This window comes from Coturnix japonica, chromosome 4, assembly GCF_054131305.1.
Source record: "Coturnix japonica strain WE chromosome 4, WE-NBRP24, whole genome shotgun sequence".
Classification (NCBI taxonomy): domain Eukaryota; kingdom Metazoa; phylum Chordata; class Aves; order Galliformes; family Phasianidae; genus Coturnix; species Coturnix japonica.
In genome coordinates this window covers 60,611,544-60,637,714 of record NC_140666.1, presented here as the reverse complement: position 1 = coordinate 60,637,714, position 26,171 = coordinate 60,611,544, and the positions used below count along the sequence as shown (strand labels likewise).

The window sequence follows — 26,171 nt, the reverse complement described above, 5'->3', positions numbered from 1 at the left end:
TGGTCCACACAGATGGAAGTCAGAAGGTGCCAAAGCTAGACTGCCCAGTGGGTGTAACAGAGCAGTTCAGTCAAGATGGGCTATATGCTCAATGATCTTCAAACTGGAATGAGTCCTGGCATTATCATTTTGCAAGAGAAAGGTTGTCTTCTTCTGTGACACGGTTTTTCTTCGTACGCATTTCCATGTTAGATACCATTTTGTCAGACTGTCCTTCTGCTGCCACCTGTCACATGGCAACAACGTGGAATGAGATACTGGTGGGAAGGTTCAACCCCTTACTGCTGTATCACCAACATCCGCTTCTTATATCATGGGCCAACATGATCAAATAGTAGGCATTACTTTCAGAGCAGCCTTCATGTATATATTTCTTCTTCCATCCTTGTGTGGTATTTCTTTGTGAACTGAGGAAGGCATGGAAGGTGATGGGCTTGCTTTCGTGTAGTGGCTGACGTTTGTTCAGTAAGGTGCAGTTTCTAGCAATGAACCTCTACAGTTCCTAGATCAGAGGAGTGATCAGAAGGACTTTTACTTCTGTCCCTATAAAATAGATACAACGTGTAAATTGCCTGCAGTTTATGAATGGAAGAGACTGCAAAATGTGCTATTTAAAAAAATTCTTTGCACATTTGATGATGTCATTCAATTAGGAGCTTTTTTTTCTCCTGACTCCTTTTAAAGTTGACATTAATCTGGTAGCAATCATACTTCTAACTCATTATTTTCCCAAAAAAGGAGAGCTTCAAGTCATCTACACAGCAGCAGTTATTTTTTCATCATGTACTGGACAAGATAATGGGGTTGTAATGTGAATTACTTATAGATAAAAGAACTGGACGCCCCATAGCAGCAGGATTACTTATGTCTTTGCAGAGTGATTTCTTACAGTTTGTGCTAAATTAATGAAAAAACTTAGTACATTCTGCCTGGAAAAGCAATTAGAAAGATAGCAGGGAGGACCTAACGGTGTCTTATGTGTTGCAGGAAAGCATGCATTGAAAGGAGCAATTTGAATGGAATGCAAAGAAAAATGATCATCTGGGAGGATATCTCCCAGCCCCGAGGGATTGCTGTTCACCCATTTGTGAGGTAAGGAGTGATAAACGTGGTTAACTGTGTAGCAGTTGGTGAGGCTTTTTAAAAGCAAGCACCTTAGCCTTGCCCTTTTGGCAGAGGAAAACTACATTAAGCCTTACATTAGGACAGTAATTGCTTAGCGGAGTGATATGAGCTGCAGTGATTTATTGCTGGGTTTTTGTTGTTAGTTGGAGTGTGTTAATTTCTCATTTAGATTAAAGAAATTATAACCATTAAAGGTACTGCATGTGGTTGAAACAACAGAAAAGTACAGGCTACTAAAATAATCCAAACTGATAACTGCTTTGTTTTTCTTTGTGTATTGCTGTGAAGAAGGTATAGACACTTTTAGCATATGTTGTTTACAAAGGATTTTTTATGGCCATATTTCAGTTTCCTCAGAAATCTACTGTTGTGGAGGGTTGTTGATTTAAGTACACCTTATGTCTTCTTAGTATGAGATGATCACAGAAACTCTGAAATTCCAGAACTATTGATTAAATTCTGACCATTTTAATCAGTGGTGAAGTCTCATGAATTTGAGCCCATATACCTGTAGTAAGGTGGTTTTATAGGGATTCAGAATCCTGAGTTTCTCTGAGCTAATATCCTGCTGTTTTTATGTACTGATGCATGAAAACAAATCAGGGAGGGTATTTTGTTAGCTTTACTGTGGGCATAGACCTGAGGAAATCTTTCTGTAGAAAGGGTGGAAGGATAACAGTGGCATTTTGTACAGGGCAGGTCTGTTCGGGGAGATTGCTTTTCTGCAGTATGAGCAGAGGAATAAAGTTTGCACAGCTTGGAGCAACAGCTACCAGGGGAAAGGGAGAAGGAAACATCACTAAACCCTGCTTTGTTAGAGAGATAGTGGTGAGAGGAGTGACAGTGTCTGTAACTGTAAAGCCATTGTTGAAGAGGAATCAGAGATAGAAGAAAGACTATCTAGAATACTGATCCCTGCATTGGCTACAGCAAAACTATTTGTGTAGGTAAAGCTAAGTGAATCCAAAGGTATCTCTGTAAACCTGAAAAAGGCAGCTAATGCCTTGCGGGGCTGAGTCCAAGCTTCTGGTTTTAGCTGTCTGTGTTTTGAGTTGTCTTGCCTTGAAAAACACTCAGCATTCACTATGTAACACTCAGGACTCCAGAAGGAGACCCTGACAGTCATAAAGTTATTAAAAGATGAGGCAGGATCTGTCACTGGTTTGTTTTTTAAAGACAGTTTGAGGACTCTTGCTTGCTCTCAGTGAGTGGTGGGCAACTTCCTATGAGTACATTGTTAAACCAGTGTTCAGCCAACCAACTGGGCAGTGTGTCATGTCTATTGCCTGACTTTGCTATGGCGCTATCAGCACTTGTGGAAAGTGCAAAAAACAGATAGGAAGACTAAGCAGACAGCATAAATAGGAGCTGTTTTGGAAGCTGACAAATGTAGCAGGGATTCTGCATTCGTCCCTGTGTAATCTGGAATCTTATGGCAAGCTATAAAAGATCAGCACCCAATATATTTGTCTAAATATATGTTGTCTTCTTGAAAGAGCTCCACAGAGTGAATAACAATCATTTTCTTACTGACTTTCTGTTTGTGTTTTGTTTTCTAAAGGAGATTATTCTGGACTGAAATGGGCATCCATCCCCAAATTGCCAGCTCTTCATTAGAAGGCATCAATCGTCGGGTTATAGCCAATGTAGGTCTAGTGCATCCCAGTGGAATAGCTCTTGACTACTTAACCAACAAGTTGTACTGGTGTGATGCTAAGCAGTCAGTGATTGAGAGTGCAAATCTGGATGGTTCTGGTCGTCGAATTCTTGCACAGAATGATGTAGGTGAGGCTTTGGGGTTGATAATTATCTATTGCTTCTTGTCAGCATGCGTGTGTGTGCATATGTGAATATGTATGGGAGCTGCTCGTTACTGGCTGTGCTATGTATCTCTTGCAACTCTGTTGAAGTTAATGGCATTACTTAATTCTATGATCTGTCATCCAAATGACATTTATTGACCCATTTTAAGAAAATAACACCTTTCTGACAATCTCTGCTTTTACAGGTCAGCCATTTTGCGTTATATAGAGCCTTTTTCTGCCTTCCCCACAAAAAATTAAAAGGAAAAACTTAGCTGTGTTTTTCCTGTTCCATACATGGCTGCTTAGTTTAAATCAAGTCTTGCTGTATTTATTATGCCAGTGAGTTATATTGTCATAAACTGGAATACAATTAATCTTGGTCATTAAAGTCCATGCGCAAAGAACCTGCATCTGCACAGTGGTGAACACTGGAAAAATTCTAATCACACAATAGACACTGAATGGAAGACTGATTTGTGCTGTATGCTGGTAGTTGTTATTGCTGAGATTGCTACTGTTTGACATGTAATTGATTTTTATTTATTTATTTATTTATTCATTCATTTATTTATTTTTGTGGTGCAAGAAAACAAAAGTATTTGCAACGAGGAACTGATGTTGTATCACATTTAAAGTAAACCACATGTTTGAAAAACTCATACATGGCAAATTAATTTCTGGAGAGGACAATTCCCTTTTGTGCTTGACAGCTCTGTGTGGACTAGATCTTTTTTGTAGGTTTACATACAATACATGGGCAGAATGAGGACTCTCGGCTCGTGATTGGCATGTTAAGCTACTGCTGTTCTGAGCTTTGCTCTGTGAAGACTTGTGTTAATTCCCAACCCAACTGCCCTCCCACTTGTTTGGAGGTGTGCAGGGTGAGATCTAGGAGGAAGCATCATTCTGCAATCTATAGGATATTAGAAACCCTGAGCAGAGTGACCTGCCAGCATTTCTCTCTTGCCCTGCTGTATGTTCTGTTGTACACTCGTCCTTGCAGCTGACTTGAGAAGAAGGGCCTTAAATTCTATTGAATGTCTCACTTTATTTTTCCACAAGGAACAGGGCAATGTGTCTTTTGGGGAGAAAGAGAGCTAAGAGCGCAGTAGAAACACAGGGTCTGATAAATAAAGTTCAGTTTGTACCATGATATGGATGACTGGAGATGGGAGAAAATGACATCAGTGCCTATATGGGATGAAATAATCTGCAGGGGTGTGAATTTAAAGAGGCAGAGAGGTGATGTCTTGATGTTTTGTTGACTAGTTGAGACCAGCATTCAGCTTTTGTTCTTGGACAGCTTTACCCTGAAGGAAGGAAAGGCAGCACCTGTGACACAGTACTGAACCTGTTGCTTACCAATGCAAATAAACAGGAAAATGAGAAAGGAAGGCAAGAGACTGGTATGGCTGAAACAGGACCTGCTGATCAAACTAGAGAGCAAGAATAATATGCAAAGACAGTGGAAGCAGAGACTGGTAACCTGGGATGGGGCTAGGGATGCTGCTAGTCAGTGTAGAAATGGAGTCAGGAAAGAGAGATTTTCACTGGATATCAGAAAGAAGTATTTTATAATAAGGGTGGTAATGCACTGGAACAGGTTGCCCAGGGGAGGTGGTGGTGCCCCGTCCATGGTGACATCCACGGTCAGGCTGGAGGGGCTCTGAGCATCTGATGGAGCTGTAGGTATCTCTGTTCATTGCAGGGGAGTTGGACTAGGTGGCCGTTTAGGGTCCCTTTCAACACAAATGAACCTGTGATTCTGTGATACCCGTAGTGCTGCAGTAGGAATTTTTATTACATCAGCTCCCCCTAGTGCCCCTGTACTGAGAATTCATTTAGGCTATTTGCACGGAAAATAGGTAAGATTTGTTCAGCTCTTCTCCTAGCTTCATTTTCAGCTTTAAGTAAAACAGCTTGTTAGCACTTGGCCAAGGCAGTAAATATCACGACCATTTATATTCTTTATGCAATATTTTGAGCTTGAACTGCTTTGGAAAGGCTTATGTGTAACTATTAACTTTCCTCTTCCTGCTATCTCCATTAATGATATTATATCTCTATTTTTAATTCTTAATATGCTTACAAATGAAAAGAATAAAAAAAAATTCTGGCCAAAATGGGTGTTGCTTTTGATGGTATAGACTATATATCTTTAAATTTTGAATAAATGTTTAAATGGAGACAACATATAGATAGATCTTGTGCTAGTTGCTTAAACTGCATTTATTGAAGCTAAACATCTTCCAGTTGAGGCTTACATCAAAAATAAAAACAAATACCATAACATATTGTGTCTAAAATATATGCCTCTCAGAGAGGCTTAGACAGCAGTGATACAAAGCGAGGTATATATTCAGAATGTGGGTGAGAACCAGGAGGAAATGAATCTGATTCAGAAAGGAAGAATGTCCCTCTGAGATCAGTTAGACATCCATAGAAGACCAAGATGTTTTCTTACTTTCCATTGCAAAAAATATGTCCTTGGGCCATACTGAAATCAGGAGATTTCTCAATGAATAGAAAGAATGCTCCTTTCTGCTGAGAATATGAGTAACAAGTGCCTGTGCTCTGTCATTCATGGATACTTAGTGCTTCTTGTCAAAGTGGAGAAGTCATTATGTAGAAGTAGACTACTATGCAGATACTGATCTTGTATACTTGGTTTCTTGTGTATAATCTACAGATGTGGTAATGAGGAGTCTTATTTCTTTGTAGGCCACCCCTTTGCTGTAGCAGTGTTTGAGGATCACCTTTGGTTTTCTGACTGGTCTAGGCCATCACTAATGAGGGTGGACAAGAAGACCGGCCAAAACAGGGTACGTCTTCGAGGCAGCATGCTGAGACCCTCATCAATGGTTGTAGTTCATCCTTTGGCGAAACCAGGTACACTGCAAAAATTGAGCAGTCATTCCCTTCCAGCCTCCTCTTGATGTTCACTGATGTCAATATAAGAGATGTTCTCATGTCCTTGGGGAGACAATTATCTTCTCAGGAACAGGTTCTTTAAAGGCCTCTCACAGTTCAACTGGCATTCATTGAAAGCATCATCTGGGCGTGTGTCCAGGAATTCTAACTAATTTTTTATATTTATGATCATGCCCAAGAATACATGCTCATCAACTGCCACAAAGCTACCACAGACATGTGATTCCTATTTATCTTAGTTTACTAGCACCCCTCTCACAAACAAATAATGAAAAATAACGCAGAGAAAGGTTTTGTAATTTATATGAGTCTTTGATCAAATAATTTGGTTTTCTGCTTGGAACAATCTCCCTGTAAGCAGAAAAAATATCAAGTAATTCAGTAGACCCTGACTGAGAGAAGATGATTACAGGTTCCTCATGCCCTTGTAATGTCCTTTTGGGTGATGTTAGAACTCTTAAAAATTAAAGAAGATATAATAAGGAAATAATAATAAGGAAATAATAATTAAAAAATCACACATTTAAAAGCCAAACAACACTAATTAGAAACCTACTAGTTTTTCAGTCCTTACTGTGTTTCCTACTGCTCTAACTCTGCATGGCTAAGAGGAGATGTGGACTGAAAAAGCAGCTTGTTAAGTTACCTGGTTTTCTTCATTAGGGGCAAATCCTTGCCTTCATATGAATGGAGGCTGTGATCAGATCTGTGAAAACAATTTTGGAGTTGCCCGTTGCACATGCCATACAGGATATGGGAAAACCCGGGATGGACAAACCTGTCAGCCTCTGAATGCTTCTAATGTGACAGCAGGTACAATCCTCTAAATCCGAAAGAGACCCCCTTAAAGAATCTTCCAAATAACATTGAAAAACTTTCACCTTTTGTTACATAATGAGTGACAGCTTCTCTGAAGAATGAAAATAATGCACATTTTCCACTGTATATAATACAGTTTCACACTGTTTCTCACCTTTTCTCTCTTTTTCTTTTTTTTCCAAGGAGGAACAAAATCACTCAAGATTTGTAATGTAATTTTTCATGCATGGATTTATGGCACTTCTGTATCTTTGTTTAGAGTGTTGTGATTAGAACTGTCAAGGAACTTCACAAGGTCCACTAGTAAAACTGGCAGCTAACTGAAATGATATGGCTCAGGTGAACAGCTTGGGTATAGATACTGCAGGAAGAAGATCAGAACATTTACACAGTACCAAAGCTTACATGCAGGTGGAAACTTCTTTACTGGATATCTTGAGACTTGCCAGAATGAACTCTGCTTTCCAGCCCTCTGGTTGTGTTGTCTCCCATCTGAACTCCTTCTGAGGGAGGAATGCATCTAAGATAATTTTTTCATGAAAGCTTTAGTTTGTTTGCAAAAAACAAACAGAACAAGTTTTTTCTGAGAAGCACAGGGATGTTGTCTTAGGACAGTAAGCTGTAGTCTGACCATTGCAAGTTTCACTAGATATTATCTGTGAGAGAGATGTCTGTGGTGCTGACATAGTTGCATTCCTTGTTCTTTGTATTTGATAAATAGTCTGTGTCACTTTTTCCTTCCCTTTTCAGAAACTTTCTCTGTGCAGAAAGGGTCAATACCAACACCAAAGACCTCACTCCAGAACACACGGAGTAATGCAATGTTTAAGGATACAGAAAATGGAGAAAAGAAGAAAACTGAAGTTTTTTTGATGGCTGAAATCATGATATCAGGTAGAGTCTGAAAATTACCATCCTTCAACAAGAAATCATGTTCTAAAGGAAGAAAGACTCAGCCAAGACTGATGGTGTTCTTAACACTCTTATGACAAGATTGGTCTATGCAATTATGCCACGTAGAACTGCTTTTTTATCTGTCTTTGTGATGCTTTGCTATGTCAACAGAACTTGATGATATTATCCAGGCCTAAATAAAGTTCAGTGACAATCACTGTGCTTCAAACTAGGACCCCATGTTTTGTTTTTCTAACTGATTTTATTTTAGTACAATGCCTTCTTTGATCCATACAAACGCATATATATTTTGTGTTATAGATGAAGATGACTGCGCTGCGCTAGAATGTGGTGCCAACACACAGTGTGTTTTGCTGGAAGATGGTGCTGCATGCCAGTGTTTGAAAGGATTTACCAGGAAGGGCAAATCATGCTATGGTAATGGAAAACACTTAACACAACCTTCAGAAAAAAAGTAGATGTGGGCAAAGGAAGAAAGCCTGTGGTTTTGTTTTTTTCTCATTGGCAGCTCTGCTGCATGAACCATCACAGAGAGGTCAATGAGATCACTTGTTTTGAAATGGTTGATGAGCAGAGAGCAAGTGAGATGAAATGGCTGATTATCGCACAGCTTATTTTCCCCTGAACATGAGCATTAATCCTTTTAATATTAACAAGCAATAATAGAGATAATAGGAATAAAAGCCTGAAGTATTTATTTGTAAAAATTTTTCAATTATAAAAACTCAGTCCATAGACATGAGAGTAAACGTATAATTTAAAAGTGCATGCTAAGAAATCTCTTAAAAGTTTGGGTGGTTTGGGTGTAAATTCTATTTTCAATGACCCATGGTACTTATTTTTTACACTCTGTTTCTCCTTCAACATGAAATTTGTCTTAGTATATGTTAAGATGATAAGAATATAAGACTAATTTTGAATGGGGTAATTCCATCCAAATAGAACTCTTTCTGAAGCAAATGTTTTTCTGTGGAATGTCTGGGTCTGCAGCTGAAAGCAGCTGTTTGATTTTTTCAGGATCTTTAGAGCATCCTTGTCAAATTTTATACCAAAGAAAGAACACAAAGTCCCTCTCCTTCTCTTTACTTTATATATACAAAGGACAGTAAACAGCATCATCTGAGAGAGATGATGGTTTCATGACCCACGTGTCTCTTCTCCCTGTTTCATCTCACAGATGTTGATGAATGTGCTGCAAATATGGACCGCTGTAATCGAAACCTGTCGGGCTGTATCAACACTGAAGGGAGCTATGTCTGTAAATGTCTGGAGGGCTACACAGGAGATGGGCACCATTGTGAAGGTATGGGAGTGCATGAGGACTGTGCTCCTTCTGGTAGGTTGGAGCAGAAGGAACGAGCAAGAGACACTTCTAGTAATTTGGGCTGTGGACCTGTCTCATGTCCACAATGATTGGTTCTGGTTCTTGTTGAAGAATCTATTCAGGGTGTGGATACTAACAGTTGCTCCCCCAGACAGTTGATGTTAATCATTTCTTGCTTTTTGATTCTTTCCTTCCTGTCTGAATTGTGGAAGCTTCAACAGCTGATCATTATGTAAGGCCTGTAGTTGTCAGTGCAGAGTTCTTCTCTGTTTGCACTCTTTTTAGTAGCTACAGCAGGAGAGAAAGGATGAGTGAAGTGGAGGAGGGAAATGGAGGCGAGTCAGTAGAGTTTTATTGGAAATCATTGTCATGAATACAAACGGAATCAGGTATTGAGTGTGTCATAATACTCATCAAATAATTACAAGTTGGCTTGATAGGCATGAGGTTCAAGGTGTTGACTCTAGAATCTGAATACACTTAGAGTCTTGTTAATAATAAGACTTGCCGATTCTCCCATCCAGCTCTAATGCCAGATCTTCAGTTCATTACCTACATTCCTTAATTTTTTAGATCCATTTTACGTCAAATATGAAGGAACAGGAAACTGTTTTTCCTCTCCAGTATTTGAATAGTACAACTTGGTCAGAGCTTTGTAAGAATCGTTGTTTCTCTTTTGTTCTTTTCCTGTTCCTTTCTCCTTTATAGCCTAATTCAAAGTCCATTAATTTTGACCTAGATCTTTCATGGTCTTTACTGGACTTTAGTTCTCCAGCACAGGTAAGGGCTACTGAAAATTAAGATATTATTATCAGAAGGCTGCAGAGAGTGTCAGAGGCAGGAGGCAGGATAAATCTTTCTGTCCCAAAGGTCAAAAATGTGTTTTTGGGAATGTTTGGAAGTGCAGACAGAAGTGATGACCTCCTCTGGCTGTCCCTCACCACCTACCAGGCAGTCTGTAGGCAGCTGTGGGTACTCACTATCTGTGACGTAGGTGCTCATCTAGAACCACTGTGGTATATATCACTGTTATTAAAAATAGTCCATTATCTTCAAGTTATCTTCACAATGTTGGCAGATACGTTTCCATACCATTTTATAAATGTTGAGATTCCATCTTGATGTGAATAAGACTGAAACAATTTTTACATTTGATGAGTTGAATTATACTGTAAAAAACAGAAACAGATGTCTAAGTAATTTTGTACTTCAGCTTTAGATGCCTAGCTGTATGCACAGTGTCTAGAAACCTATAAATACATTCAGAGAGGTACAAGGTGAACTCACCTTGTGCTTCATTATGTTTCTTTGAATATGAATATCCTGCAACAGAGCTGGTTGCTCTTCTGTCCCAATATCTACCAAGGAAAATGCATGGAGGGAAGGCCCCTGGCATTTTTCCCTACTGCCAGGAGATTGCAGTGCTGCTGCTGCCCTTTTAACTGATGCTCTGAGGCATTTCATTCTTCTAACCGCAGACTGTTTGGCTGATAGATATTGATGAGTGCAAGATGGGGACCCACACCTGTGGAGAGAACAGAACCTGCACAAATACAGAAGGAAACTTCACTTGCTCCTGTCCTGATGATGCTTCTGGAACCACCATGGGTTGCGGTGAGTATTTGGAGTGAGAATTAAAATCAAGAGACACGTAACTAGTATCTGTGGCCTCAGACAAATTATTATACCGGGAAATTAAAGAACGACCATGTAGTGGTGTACTGGGCAGCTTGTGAAACCATTCAGTATTGCTTTAGGAGAATGGATCTGAGTTTAGTTTGGAAATATCTACATTAATATTTGGTGCTAAATTATACTGCCTAAATGAAATGGCACACCTATCCAATGGCCTCTGAAATCAAGAGCAGAAGCTCCTCAGAGATTATGCCTTTGGAGTTGATTTTGGGCTGTGCTGTTCTTCAAACTGTGTGTTTACCTCTGCAGGACTCCAGCACAAGAACAGCTTGTAATTGAAGTCCCATTTCATTTTTCAGAATAATTCAGTTTTTCAGATCCTAATTTTTCAAGCAGCTCTGATACTCTTTGGAAAATCTGGTTACCAGATTAATGAAAAGAGCATTTCATAGTATCTGATGCTCATTTCAGTTCCTCGGTGTGACAGCTGCATTTTCTGACAGTGTGGAGCAAAGCGATACATTGCCTTCCTCTGTGTCAGCCTTCTTCATCAGGGTGAATTTTGCCACAGATCAAGTGACTGTTTGGTGACAGAAGGGCACTGAGAGGTTGTCATAGATTTATTTTTTTTTTTTTTCTGCAGAAAAACAGAAGGAAGTTACAGCTTTTTAAAGTAGAACATCAATCTGGATCCTCACCTGCTTTTCAGCCATTTAAGCTTTCAGTAGTTTCAAGTGTCGCTCAGGAAATGATGATTTTAAATGATATATGACTTGGAAGTTATGCCTTATAGGTCCCTCAGCTGTAAATATGATCTCCTGTCTTCATGTGTGTTAACACACTGTTTTAAGTCTTTGCCTAGTAAGCTCTTTTAGCAGGCAGGAATTTTCTTTGCAGAATGCAGAGCACATGGGATTCACTGCTATCACTTATTCCTTTCCAGTCTGGGCTCTTTGCCCTGACGGTTCTCCTGCAGATGAAATTTTAAGAAAACAAATGCCATTAAAGGTCATGTTGCAATAAAACTGGTGTGAATCATAAAATTGATCCCATAAATGTGTGGGATTAGGTATATTGCTGCTAAGCCACACTGCTGTGTAGATGTTCGGTTCTGACTTACAGATTCAGTGCAGCACCGAAGTAGGCAAAAATGCGCTCCTGTTCTATAAAAGCAACTCTGCAATATAGGTCATATACAGAGAAATCAGAGCTCCCTACTAAGCTACCTAGTTGGGGTACTTATGGAGGTGACAGTCTGTGCAGTTGTGAGCAGGCTACAGAAATATTTGAAGAATTGGGTCAGAGGAGTTTTGTGCTTCCAGTAAAACTGTTAGCTAGACTTGAGATAGCTTGCACAGATGCTATCAAATGGATAGCTGCAAAGTAGAAATTGTTTGTGCAAGAATGTACATCTGCCTGTGAAAACTTTTCAGGTTGAGTTCCATATGCACAAAGTACAGTCGCCTTTCACCTGTATATTTGATTCTGCATAGTGGAGATTGTCTGTACCCTCAAGCTGGGTAAGAAATCATTTAATTGTAAATTATTAGGCAGCTAAGATTTGTTGTTTTATTTTTACCAGAATTGTATTCACACATCTAAACTGACAGAACACCTCTGTGCGCCTAAATTTCATACACAAAATAAGCAAATAGATTAGAAACAAGTATTTGGTTGTAATGGGAGATTCTTACCTACTATCCTATCTTGAAGTTCTGGAACTTTTTCATGCCAGCATAGCCAACAGCTTGATATGTCTTTGTGAAATCCTGCCTTTCAGAATCTACTTTGTCTCCTACTGTTGTCAGCAATGAATACTCTACACACCCTGGGCCAGGTGACTCTGTAGGATGCCCCCCTTCCTATGATTCATACTGCCTCCATGGGGGAGTGTGCAATTATGTTTCTGACCTGCAAGACTATGCCTGCAAGTAAGTACAGAGCTGTATATCGTCTGTGTTGATTAATGGTATCCTTGGGGCACAGCTGAGTGCAGATTATGAAGTGCTTGCCCATAGATCATCCATTCATGGCCTATGATGGTGATTATCTTTAGATTCTGGTTTTTTCTGCAAATATTCACTTTGTTAATATCTGTCACAATTAATAGTAGGATTGGGTTTGTTCCCTGAATTCGTTCTTGAACTGTGAGGTAAATTGTTAAATTACTTGGTGCTCGCAGCCTTATGTGAAGGCAGTGCTTGCTTTCTCTCTGGTGTTGGCTTGCACTTGCCTGTTGACCTTGCTGTCCGTTTACCACTGCCACTTGACCTCTGTACCCTCAGGATAACTGGGGGAACGTATCTCCCTATGTGTATATATGGGAATGAAGTAGATGCTTTGTGCTGTGGGTCTGCTAAGGTGATCACAGCTGTTATAGGAGTTGGTATGACTTATGTCTTATCTCTGGTGTTTGCTGCAATCTTATTTTATTATTATTTTTTTTAGAATAAACCACAGATTCATTCAAAGCTCTATTTTTTCTCCTCATTCAGTTCCTCATACTGAAGGTAAAGAGTCGCCAACTGCAGAACATTTAAATGGGAACTTATATTATTATTATTATTATTATTTTAACTGTTAGTGTGTAGGAACCCACATTCTTCAGTACTGGAATTGGAAGACGTTAAATAAATTGTGTACTATCCCTGCTTAGCTCTGTTCTGCAGGGGAGTGGAGTTGCACTGAACTGATTCTACATGGTGGGCACTAGATGGCAGCATTCATTCATGTAGGCTGTCAAATAGCAGAAGGAAAGTCATGGAAAAATGTTCTCCAGCAAAATATTCTCAAATTACTAAGTGTATTAATTAATTAATTATATTAATATTTCTGATGCGTTTCTTCACTTTTTAGTTGTTTTGATATATACGTTCCATACCTCTATAAACTATTTCAAAGTTGAGCTTTTTCCACGGTAAAAATACTTGTAGTAGTAAACAAAAAGAGCCTATAGAAGAAACTTGAAATAAAAGCAAATTATGAAGACATTTCTAACCATCATGTCTTTTTCAGACACCTTTGTTTCTGTTAGCAATTATTCAAAGTTGATTTCCTCAAAAAAATGACTCTCAGAGAGATAACAACTTTATGCTCAGAGATATGATTTAGCAGAGGGTTGTTAGAGTTAGGGTACTATGGTTAGGCTGTGGTTGGACTTGATGATCTTTGAGGTCTTTTCCAACCTGGGTAATTCTATGATTCTATGGTGCCAAGTTCATTAAAAGGGAACCTTGCTTCTGAAAAGGGTTAAATAGAAAACCCTGCTGAATTCAACAAGATATTTCCATAAGGGTTGCCAATAATAAATCAACATGCAAGGTGACTGAGATGATGATTTGGGTGTTTTCCTCTGCTGTCACTCACAAAGTGCTCTTGCTTCCTTTTGGCAGCTGTGTGACAGGCTACGTTGGGGAGCGGTGCCAATTCAGTGACCTGGAGTGGTGGGAGCAGCAGCACGCCGAGCGGGTGAAGGTGCGGAACATCACCATTGCTGTGTGTATAGCAGTGCTGCTGCTGCTGCTGGGGTCATTGGCTGCCTACTGCTCCAGGTACTGCTTCCAAACTTGTGTTGTGAGTACATGGCAGAGGGGCTGAGGTGCCTGTGGCCTTCACAGGTGGCTTGTGGAGAAGAATTTGTGCTGTTCCTCAGCTGTTGGAAATCCCATAATGTCCTTGCTCCGCTCTTATATTTCAGTAATTGTTTCTATGAATAATTCATAAAATTCTGGCATGCTCCTTCACTGCAGTACTCACACTGATGTTAAAGAGTGATGTGTGCCTGGGGAGAGAAAGGGTAAGCCTGTTTAGGTTTGAAGAAGAGCCATAATTTGTATTGAGAGAGTTTCAGAGCACCTCATTTACTTCTTCCTCAGTTTCCCTTAAGAGCTGTAGATGTCTGCAGGTGCCATGGTAGGGCTTTGTTCTTCTCTGCTAACTGTATCAGTTTTACTTCCTTTCCATGGTAGGACTCTACCTTAATATTTCCTTGCCAGTGAGAAAAGTGCTGTGTTACCCTTCCAGTGGCCCATTTCTACAGTGATACCTGCAGCACTGAATGTGAAAGCAGTTTTCCTGGTAGTAGATGTGGGTCTAAGGCACATCTGTTGTAAAGTACTCCCTGGCATTTTCCATCGCTGTAATAAATTGGGCAGGTTTGGGATTCTTCTTGTGGCAAAAAGAATCCCTATAGTCTCCATTTAAGAACCTACTCTGTTGTGAAATAAACATCATTGGTGTCCCTTAGACTGGAAAGTATTCAGCATTAACTAAGTTAGTCTTTTGGTCATGACCTTGTCAGAGAACAGTTCTTAGGGGCTCTTGTTTAAATGTACTTTTTTTTTTTATTTAACAAGTAACAAAGTAAACACATAAAAAGCCAGACAGCAGCCAAATCAGCAGTCCCCCACTGCATGCCTACCCGCCTTTCTTATGCAGAGTTGGTTTGGGTGCTTTTTTTTTGGAGTTTGCTTGGGTTTTTTTTTGTGTGTGGTTTAGACTAATTTTAAAATTAGAACCTCCTGGGCATAAAAAGTTAAGCTGCAAGAGAAGCTAGCTATGAAAGCTAATATTTTCTGCTCCTATTTAACGGTTCTCAGCATATTTAGTCCATAAAAGTAGTTTAGCTGTCACATTTCTGTGTGATGGTAGCTGATGATAGAGATCCAGATTTAAAGCTAAGTGAAGGCTGATTTGTTCTCATGACCTGAGATTCAGAAGCTAATCAGTGGAATGATGCAAGCAGAATAGACAAATCTTTAGATTCCTGTATTTCCCATACACATCTTTTAAACTGTCATGGAAAATAGCTACAATATGGCCTGTTTTAAGTTATAAAGATAATGAATATCTCTTCTCTTCCTCTCTCTCTCTTGTCATTTCTCCCTGATTTACTTTTCTTTCTCGCCAAATGCTTTTGATCAATATAACTATTTATCTCAACAACAAGTTTTCAATTACATGCTTGACTGCATTTGTACTGCAGCTATTACTAGCCTAACTAGATCAAAATGAAACTGCTGATCTGAAATCCCTGTTTAACTGGAGTCTGGAAACCAATATTTGTCTTGAAATCACTATACTGCTTTTTCCTATAATCTACAGTATTTTGAAATGTACCGATTAAGTCTACAGCAGTCCTATTCCTTCTGCAGTATGATGCAGACATCTCTTTCTAATTGGAGGAAACAAAGATCTCCATTTTCCAATTTGATGACTGTACTAACTGGAGGCAGAGTGTTCCAAAGTACTGTGTTGGTTTGTTTAGTGGCTGTAGCCTGCTGTAGGTAACAGTGTTGCTCTTCACTTATGGTTTAGGTAGTCTGGAAGTATAGGATTCCAGGTTTCTTGTCTACTTTGGGAAGCAGGGAAATGAGTTCTCTTCCAACCAAGAGTCACAAATTTAACACCCACATCTTGGCTGAGGTCACTCAAAGATTGGCAGAAGGCCTGGGATTAGGATTGAGAAATCCTTGGCCTGTTGCCTATGCTCAGTCAACTTGATTCCAGCTTCCACTAGTGGTCACAGAGACTGCTGTGCCTTCTGAGTCTGTCTGGCATCTGTCATTCTGCGAACTGCAAAGTGAGCCGCAGCATTAGAGTGATCCTCTTGAGCAGGGCATCCTCCTGAGAACTGTGCCCTTGATGCAGTGTGCTCAGCTCTGGTTTGCCCACAGAGCAATGGACTCAACTTCTGTTAGCATGATAATGTGCTGTGCTGAGTAGATACGTCCAGGTGAGGTTTAAAACACACACAGCAGGTGAGGTTTAAAACACACACAGCAAACTTGCTGTGGTGCCAGGAAGGTAAAATACCTTGAGACTTTTGGAATTCAAAAGAGTGAAACATGACTTTTAATCTGATGTTGAGGAGAAAAAAAATTGAATATCTTCAGTCAAAAAGGATGTGCTGATTTTGAACCTTCAGTAGTGTAAATGAGCTGTTTTTCTTCTGACTGTGTCTTCTGCTTTGGAATCTATACTGGCTTTTAGTCCTGCCTAACAAGTGATCAGTGTTGAATTGCAAAAAAAAAAAAAACAAAAAAAAACCAAACCAATAAACAACACCACAGTTTTTGAATGCATAGAGCTAGCCACTTCGGAGCTATTTGTAACCTTTCCTCAACTCGAGATTTTATTTATAGAAAATTATAAGAAAATAAATGGGGTGTTTAAAATTATAAGGTCTACTTTTTCGCAACCTTCACAGGTGGCACATTAGAATAAGTATTCATTTGCTTCTTACTTTTATTTCTGTTAAGCTGTTTGTTTTAACCTCCGTGCTGTAGTTAACACTAATACTCCTTTTCAGAGGAATGAAAGAGAACAAAATTTATGTCCCTTCTGTAAATACTTACAGAGTAAAGTGTGAAAGGAAGCAGCATCTGTTCCTCCCAAAGTGAAATAATTTGTTTCAGCTTTTGTTCTGTTGCAGGCGTCAAAATTTTTATAAGAAGAACCGCTTTGCAGAAGGGATAAGAGATGCCAGTAGCCGCACTGACAATGAGAACGTGACACCTACTTGCAACAAGTCACAGGTAACTATATTAATATGGAGTGAAGAGGGAAGTAGGAAGGATCAAAGAGTGTTAGGGATCCACTTGAGCTTATCCATCAAATAATTCACATCTTAAATACATTAAATAACCGCTAGAGTCATCAAGTGCTTTGCTGTGAACCCTAGTTCATCTTACCTCATTGTTATCCCTCAAAGTTCACAGCTGCCTGGATGTATTGCAACCATTAGCGGGTGTTATTGTTAGCTTTGAACACAACAGTTGGGGAACTGTGTTCTAAATTAAGGAAATGGCAATGTGATGACATGGCATATCAGAGTTATTTTCACAGGAAAGTATGCCCTCCATATAAAAGGCTTCTTGGAAGACAAGTGTTGCGTATGCTACCTGAGATGGTGTACTTTATTTTGGAGGCTGATGCAATTAAATGTTGTGGTATTAGGAGCTGCTTCCTTGTAAAGAGAACCTCCCAGGTTGTTAATTTGCAGTTTGGGAGGGAATATAAAATACTAATTCAACACTGACATATGTAGAAGTGCCATGCTTGCACTGACCTGTTTCTCTTCTCACTGGTGACAGGACAATAGGAAATGGCCTCAAGTTGTGCCAGGGGAGGTTTAGTTTGGCTATCAGGAAAAATTTCTTTACTGAAAGGGTTGTTAAGCACTGGAATAAGGTCTCTAGGGAGTCTATGATTGAGTCACCTTCCCCTGATGTGTTTAAAAACTGTTTGGATGTGGTGCTCAGGGACATGATTGAGCAGTGGGTTGTTAGAGTTAGGGTAGTATGGTTAGGTTGTGGTTGGACTCAATGATCTTGAAGGTCTATTCCAGCCTGAGCAATTCTACGATTCTGTTGTCAATTTTAAAGTTGCACAAGTGAATCTGAACCCAGGAGATCTGATCTAGGGACCTGATTTTCACTGGAGTTAAAAGGACATTATGTGGATGTTTGGTGGCCCTGCCAGGCAGGGGGGTTGGAGCTTCATGATACTTGAGGTCCCTTCCAGCTCAGGTCATTCTGTAATTCTGTGTGTGATTCTGTGACATTATGTGGCAGTTGGAACTTGGAGTAGGGCAAAAGTACATAACTGGCATCTGTGGCTACTTCTGCGCCCAGACAGAAACTCCTCTGTCAGAACAGCATGACTTTCCCTGAGGTCTTGTCTGCTCACAACCATCGTCCTACACTGTATAAGCTGCTGTAATGCAGGTAGCAGTCACCTTTAGGCAGCATTGTGCCAATGGATAAGACTACTGAAAGAGTTTGCTTGGGCTGGCTTGGAGATAAATTCTAGCGATGCACCTACTTTTTATGGGGATACTGCGCACATTTTTTTTCTGGTATAGATATTACAGAAAGGATTGAAAGCCTTTCACATCAAGCCACAGTTGGAAGGTACAAAAAACATGCAGAGTAAACAAGATCACAGGTAAATTTGGCTTTATATGTTTACTTTAATAATAATGGAAACTTTGGCTTTAAATCTAGATTTCATTTGCCTGAGCCTGAAGTTTTGATTTTGCTCCTGATATTTCAGTCCAGAAAGAGTTGAGCTTGCTTTTCTTGAGGGTGTGTTTGAAGGATTGAGTATCTCAAGCTGTCTGTATTGCACAGCTGAGCATTTTCAATCAACATGAAGAAAGCCTTGCGTATTGTTTATTCTAAGAGTCAGACAGGATTTGTGAGTAACCACTGAAATACAGTGTTGAGCATGTCCAAAGAGTACCTCCCCTACTTATGACTAGAAAGAGCTCCTTAGCTGGTCAGCCTGAGAGTTTCATGGGCCTTTTGTTTCTAGCTGCTGACCTGGCCAGCACTCTGTTCATCCAGATACCAGACAACAAATGTGCTGAATCTTTGTGATGCCATCGTTTGTTCACAGCAGAGACAAAAAAACATGGTTTGCAAAATATCTGGAGCTGGAAAAAATCAGAAACATTTGCTGGGACTGAGAACAGCTTGTTGCCTGGGAGCCCTGCTCTAGGAGGCCTGAGATGCATCAGTTCTGTCCCTGCCTGCTGTTGTTCTTGCAGTTAATGCTAGTGGTTGGTGACACTTTTGCTGGATATGGACTAATTAGACAGCTAAGCAATAAAGTGAATCAACAAAAACAAATCCTACCTATTCATCTACTCGTGTTGAATTTCACCACACATTATTCTTGTGGGAGACAACAAATGCATTAATGATAAAGTAATCCATTGTAAATGGCTTCTTGGAGACTGGAAGGGGAAATCACTGACCCCTTGGTAATTATTGCATTTTCACAGTAATGGATTCCTGTGGTTTCATGCATGTGATTTTCTCTGTGGTGATATAACCATAAGTGTTAAGTTCATTGGGGCTCCATGTGTGCACAAACACAGGTTAGAAAAGGAAGAGCTGCCAAAAAGCAGCAGGAAGTTGTCCACTTCTGCTGTTCACTTCAAGTGGTTTGTTGGGCAGATTTATGTTTCAAACAACAACAACAAAAAAGAGTAGTTCTAATAAAGGACTGATGAAGTTTTCTCCTTTTGTAGCCTGCAGTGCTCCTGATAATTTGTGACTCTGGGGAAGGGATGGAGTGCAAAGACATTCCTGGTGTTGCTCACACAAGTTACAGTATTGGATGAGTTTTTAACCTGTCACGCTTGCCAAATGCTAGACATCATGATATTGAAACTATGCATACAATTCTCCCAGGGGTCATTCACTTCTCTGTTTATTTTGCTAAATAAGGCTACATTTGAGTGAGGGTATTTATTTTTCACATTTGTACTAGAAATCCATAAGGCAAGATAGCTTTGTACCTGGAATATGGAAGCCTTGGTAAACTTCAGCACAGTCTCACTTGTCTTCCACTGTCACTGGAATGATGGAATTGCACCCCCAGGTGCTGCTAAGAGCTGGGAAAGGGAGGCTTGCTTCCTTCCCTGTGTCTGACAGGGTTTCCTGTTGTCTGGTTACAGGCCACCTTAATACTTTAAATGTGGTCCTAAATACTATGGAGAGAGTCAGTTTTCATGTACTTTTGTTCTTGCATTTGGAAAGGCTGATTTGCAGAGCAAGAGAGTGGGCAGTTCTTTACTAGATTGGGACTTACGCTTTCCAAAGAAAGACCAGGGCTGTCATCAACTCCAATGTTTAATTATCTGCAGGGGAAGGGTCATCCCAGAAGCCAGGATGACCTTTTTCCCCCTACTGTGGTTGGAGTGTGTGGCCTTTCTTGTCTGCCTCTTGGGTTTCAGAAAACTGGTTCATTTCATATTAATTTGGGCTATCTTTTGTGCGTGTTGTATGTATTTGCAGTTTGTGGTTGTCAAGGAGTGTAGCAGTTCTCTGGAGACTAAAGCGGTTGATCTAATTGAGTGTGAGACAGCAGACCCTCATCCTGCCTGTCCTTCGCAATATGGTGAGTAGGATTTCCTTCTTTATTACATCGCTCCTCACCTTTTGTACCAGCGAGAGCAGTGGTTGGTGAAGGAGACAGCGAAATCATATGATACCACTGCTTTGCTCAGAGCTGTCTGTGCAAAGCAGAAAAGATGTTTTGCATTGTTGTGAAATCACTTGGTCCTCTGCTTTGCAGATTATACATCAGGAATTATACTGTAACTGTTTTTTTAGACTCATAAGGAGCCAGATGCTTCTCATGATAGTCATTACATCATATTTTTGCATTTACATAAAATTTCGCGGGTTAGCTTCATAGCAATGAGTTATCCAAATCACATTGATGGGGAATGCATATCTTTGGAAAGATATGCTTTGACAGTCCTTGCTCATTTCAGTAGGATAACTGACGGTGTGTGAAGAGTCCAGATCTCCATAGAAACCTTTTGTCCTGGAGCAGCAACTGCAATTTTGCTCTTTTGTATTAAACAAGATGCTTGAGTGCCCGAGGAATGCTTGGTGCTTAAAAAGAGATGAGATGAATGAAGGAGATATTCCTCCCATCACTGATGCAAAAGTGGCAGGTGGCACAGGAAAACACAGCAGTCTGTCTTGGCCCACAGGTTACCAACTGGATTGCTCTGAGTTTTAAAAAACTGCACTGTAGAGTCAACTGGTTCTCTTAATTCCTCATGTGGTGAAAACTGATGGGGAAAGATGGATGTCCTTAAGTATTTGTCTTATTTATCATACTTACTTCCTGTCCACAGAAGTTACCAGACAACCTGGCTTTCATCAGCCTTTTAGAAACATGCAAACACAAATACTGAAGATACTGAAATGGGCAAGCATCTTGTAAGATGTTCATAACTGTGCAGCCTGTCCTTAGATATATTATAGGAAGTCAATTTATTAATCGGGAGAAAATATGCCTCACATATTCTTGGTTGGACTAGTATTGTGAACATGTGTAGAACCATGTTGTCCAGTGAAGGAAGCCTGATGTTTCCCGTTAGGACACTCTGTTCTCACTCACAGTTTCATCAGATGCAGCTTTTGGAACAGAAATTTCACATGACAGGTATCTGAGAATATTGAGAAAAGCGATTCAACCACTTCAGAGACTGATAAATAATCTGATTCATTTTTTTAAAGACATTAAAGAAAGTTCTTCCCCATGTCACTGAATAATTCTAAGACCTTTAGACTTTGGAGTGGGGTGGTCTTCCTGTCACAGGCATGTCTTCTCCTGGTCTTACATGTTAGAATTGAAAAACATGATATTTGTCTAGGACACATCACTTACTAAAATCTCAGTCAAGTTACTGACTTTTTCTCTTTTTTGTTCTTTTTTGTATCAGTTGTTTTTCTGAATTTTTTGTAAATTTACTCTGAGTTACCATTAGTTGTCTTTTAGACTAGGTGTTGTGAAGCGTCCTAAAGGGCTTTCAGTAACATATATATCCATTTTGTTCAGTGGAACAGCCTACAACATATGACAAAGAGGCAGAGTCTTTGGTGGTAGAGAAGAAAGAGCAAGGCTGCCCAGAAGATGTTCCCAGCACAGAAAAATTTCTTGGACCCACGGTAGCAGAGAAGAGTCTTTCCCAGTCTGCCTGGAGAGCCCATCTCAAACCCTGCCAGCCTGCCCCAGCCAGCCTGCTGATGCAGCCAGACTAGAAGAAGTCTGAGTTGAGTGGAAAAAAGAGGAACTACAGGAAAATGGGAACTTAGGAAACACTGGAACAGCCTTCATTGGTTTTGGTTTTATTTTTGGTGTTGTTTTTTTTTTCTGTGCACTAGAAAACCAACCAAGCAAGCAACCAACAACAGTGCAAATAAAAATGGAACAGAGAAGTTGTTACCAGTCCTTCCCTGTTGTCTCCACTTGGAAGAATTACAGTGAGCAATACCTTTGCAATGAATACTCTACAAGTATCACTTTTAGGGTCAACACTGCAAATTTCATTAAATTGGCAGCTAAAAGGACACTGGGAGAAAACAGCTTAGTGGGTGGTTTCTTAGAGGTGAATATTTTGTAATGGAGCTTTGTGCAAGAGTGTCCGGAGAATTGCCTATGTAGTGGGCCACAAGGACAGTGGTGGAGAAACTGGGATTTAAGGTGATGCAGGAAAATGAGATAAAATTAATCTTTTTTGTTAAAATTTTGTTCATGGACACTATAGCTTTCCCCCCAGAACTACTCTAACCAGGGTAACCTCTGGGACTTCACTGGAGTTGTTGCTGTAATAACTGATACCAAATGTGGTTCCGTGTTTCTCAGATTTGGTGGTATGGAGGAGTGCTTGTGTGTGTATGGTGTTAGTGATGGCCTCATCTTTAAAGCGAGATGAAACATTTGAGGGGTAAGTGATTCATCTGTTAATTTTTTCTGTGGTTGGCAGCAAAATCTGCACTGTTATACAGGACTTCATGTTGGAAAACAAGTCCAGCCAGTTTCTGCACCGAAAGAATATGAGAAGTGAGAGAAACATTCAAAATGCCCCTTCAGTTTGCACTGACATCCACATAAGTGATTTGTGCTGCCTCAGAAAGTCCATGTGACTGATTGGAAAACAACACTTGTTTTTCCTGTAAATGACTTTCTAACAGCTACAGCTCTCTTCCAGTTATCTGCTAACAAGAACTAACTTGCTTTTAATGCTCTGTCATGTACAAAGTTGTAGCTTAGTTGTTTATCATCTCATATGAGTTTCAATGTTAATCTTGAATTCCTAAGGCTTTTTACAGAATGTTTGGGAAGATAACTGGAAATTAGCTATGTTACTAGTGACTTTCTCATTACAGGGGATCTTTCAGACCTCTGTGTTTGAAATCTGCTGCTATAAATATTGAACGCCTCCTCTAAGGTGTTGTCATTTGGTTACCAACTCTGTAGATCAGTGATGGAAAGGAGTATTGAAAGGCTCTTATCTCTTGCCTAAAATCGTTGCACTCTTGAGTAACTTTGTGAATTTACTTCTGAATTATGCTCATTAACAGTAAGAACATAGAGCCCAAGGTGTCTGAACTACAGAAATTGTAGGGCTCTGTTTTGTAGACAGTTGTCACTTTAGTGGTTTTTCCTTCCCGTGTGATTTTTTTGGTGGATAGTTTTGAATTACTGAGTCAGTGAATTCAAAATATAAACTTGTAAAACAGATCTTTCCAAAGCATTTTGGGATTAGCAGCAGTGAAGGTACATTATCTTGTATTAATGGAGATAGAATGGAAAATGTGGCTAAGGAGGGTTGGCCTACAAAATTGTATTAAGGTTAAGGGAACCACTTGACTGAACCATTAGTATACAATAGACTGGATTTTAATTTAAGTATAATTTAATTTTATTAACATTGTAGAAAGCATCTAGGTTGGGTTTTCCAGTATTTCACAATTTGTTAGCAATCTTCTTGTTGTTGGGAAGAGAGTCCAGCTATAAAGGCAAAGTGGTTTATTTTCATGAGGTCTACACAGTAAAATGACTTTTATCCTTGCACTTTGTTTATCTCTGGTGAAATATGTTTCTGTGCTTAAAATCCAAGTGCTATGTTGAATGACAGTCAACATTTAGTTGGACGTTTCCCTGATCAAAGGAAATAAAGACTTGTAACTTTGAATCTTGTCTAAACAAAGATATTTCAGACTCCTTACAAATTTGTTTCCTATTCTATTCCATGTTTTGTTTACTTTGCTTTCCTTCAGTCTAAGGATCTAATTTTAAATTTGATAGCATTTTGTAGAGAATGAGATAGGAAAGTCAAAACGATATGTTTTTGTATTTAGTGTGTTGCAAGTTCTAAATGTTTCCTACACTCATCAGAAAGCTCAAAATAATCCTTAACGATAAAACCTTGGGATGGTGTTTCAACATAAATATAATATATTTGGATTATTTGTATGTTTACAAAGCTGTTGATTTATAAAAAGAATAATAAAGATGTTTGGTGACTCTCTTGTTTTGAAAGAAGTGTGAGCAAAACTTACAATTTAAACCATGTTGTGTTTGTTGATAGCTCTGCTGGTTTCATGCAACTGCAGTGTACTCTGCCAGTATAGTACATGCAGGGATCATGAGCTTTTCTTTCGCCACTTAGAGGATTTGTAAAAATGAAGATTATCATCTGAAGCTCACAATTAGATCCCAGCTAGACTGTGGTAAGTTTTCATTTGTGATTTTAATTACATAATTTTCATAAACAAGTAGAAGGTAAATATTTGTTTTTGTGCCCATTTAAATGGTTCTCTTATGAATGTTGCTACTTCTTTGTCTAGAAAAATTACTAATGATTTCAAAATATGTTTTCAGTCTTGTCTCCAATATGTTATATATATCTTATTCTCACGCTTTGCATGCAAATCAGCTGAAGTCAAATGGTAGAATGATGGGAGTATTATAATTATATTTTTTGCAGATTTATTTATTTATATCTTACCTCAGATACTTTTAAAATTATTAAACATTCTGGGTGTGTTGCTAACTTAGTATTAATCTCAAATCATACTGGAATACCCTGACTTTTAGAAATGAAATTAATGTGTGTTGTATTAAGCTGCAAAAGAAGGATTTTAAAACACTGAGAAAAATCTTGACAAGCTCAAAGTGAGAAAACTATTAGGCAGTTCTGGAGAGCAGGGTGGAAAATGAGTTTGTTTAGTTTAGTAAATCCTGATTTTATTGGGCTTGACATTTCAATTCTCCGTAGCCAGATTTTCATCATAAATGAATGAGGAATATTTCATGCTCATTCATAATAGACATAGGCAATGCAACGGTTCCCAGTCATGGGAACCCATGACACGTCCATTATTTAAGTCCTCATTTTCAGTCACTTGCAATTTTGCAGACTTTTATCTGTTTGGGTGATTATTTATTTATTTATTTATTTATTTTCCAATCTGAGAGTCTATGACAGAATGGAAATATTTCAGAAAAAAAAAAAAAATCTGTGAAAAAGTAAAAACTCTTCAAGGTAGGATTAAGAGAAGCATTTACCTTGCTAATATTTATTGTGGTTTAGTCTTACAGGGAGTAATTTTATCTCATGTTATTTCAAGATGATGCTCACACTGTTCAGTTACTCTTCAGGACACACTTGGTGTTATTGCTTCACACCCTGATAACTTGCTATCTTTATCTCTCTGCTTGTGAAAAGGAAAGATGTTAGTGGCATTAGAAGCCTCCCTCAGAGCCCCAGGAATGCATCCAAAACACAATCTGCAAAGATGATAGCCTAAGTTAGCTCATGTTCTTCTGATCTTTTATTGATACTACTGCTTAATGCCAGTTTTGAGGTGGACAAGGAACAGTCAACTTTGTGAAGACCATTCATCACAGGATTAACTTTCAGGCACTCCTCTTTACTGGGATGGACTAGATTCAGACCAGTAAAAAGCTCTAGTCTCTCCTAGCCAGCATTAGTGGGCCCTCAATATCCTGTAAGTTCAAAGCTTTGGATCATGAATTTTGATGCAACTGATGCAATGGTCATATTAAAAGATGCAAAACCCTTTTTGTATTGGAACTCTGGCCACTACCGCTTCTTTTTCAAGTTTCGATGTTACAACCAATATGTCCTCTTCTGCCTACTCTATTCTTGGAAGAGATACTTAAGATTCTTCCATTTAGCGGGAGCTAAACCAAAGCCTAGGAAAAGCTTTTGCACTCTGCAGATCAGGACCCTGAAAGCTGGCATCCTCTTTTCTTCCAGGTGAGAAGTTGGACTATGT

General features: G+C 39.3%; 1 protein-coding gene across 7 annotated transcripts in view; it reads left to right on the top strand.

Annotated features, from left to right (window-relative positions):
- The window catches only part of EGF (epidermal growth factor), a 51,392-nt gene extending 26,984 nt beyond the window's left edge, over positions 1-24,408 (top strand). For 2 of the 7 annotated variants that reach the window (XM_015861994.3, XM_085547063.1), the window contains exons 13-25: positions 988-1,092; positions 2,687-2,910; positions 5,652-5,819; positions 6,525-6,674; positions 7,431-7,574; positions 7,896-8,012; positions 8,773-8,898; positions 10,414-10,533; positions 12,335-12,485; positions 13,947-14,105; positions 16,988-17,090; positions 20,361-20,463; positions 21,922-24,408. In XM_015861994.3, the coding sequence (XP_015717480.1) occupies positions 988-1,092; positions 2,687-2,910; positions 5,652-5,819; positions 6,525-6,674; positions 7,431-7,574; positions 7,896-8,012; positions 8,773-8,898; positions 10,414-10,533; positions 12,335-12,485; positions 13,947-14,105; positions 16,988-17,090; positions 20,361-20,463; positions 21,922-22,124 (1,873 nt within the window). In that variant the 3' untranslated portion in view covers positions 22,125-24,408. Of the gene's footprint in view, positions 1-987; positions 1,093-2,686; positions 2,911-5,651; positions 5,820-6,524; positions 6,675-7,430; positions 7,575-7,895; positions 8,013-8,772; positions 8,899-10,397; positions 10,534-12,334; positions 12,486-13,946; positions 14,106-16,987; positions 17,091-20,360; positions 20,464-21,921 lie in introns of those variants that run through there. The other 5 variants (XM_015861995.3, XR_014945941.1, XR_014945942.1 and 2 more) reach the window with 5 other exon arrangements.
- Positions 24,409-26,171: the final 1,763 nt, after the last annotated feature.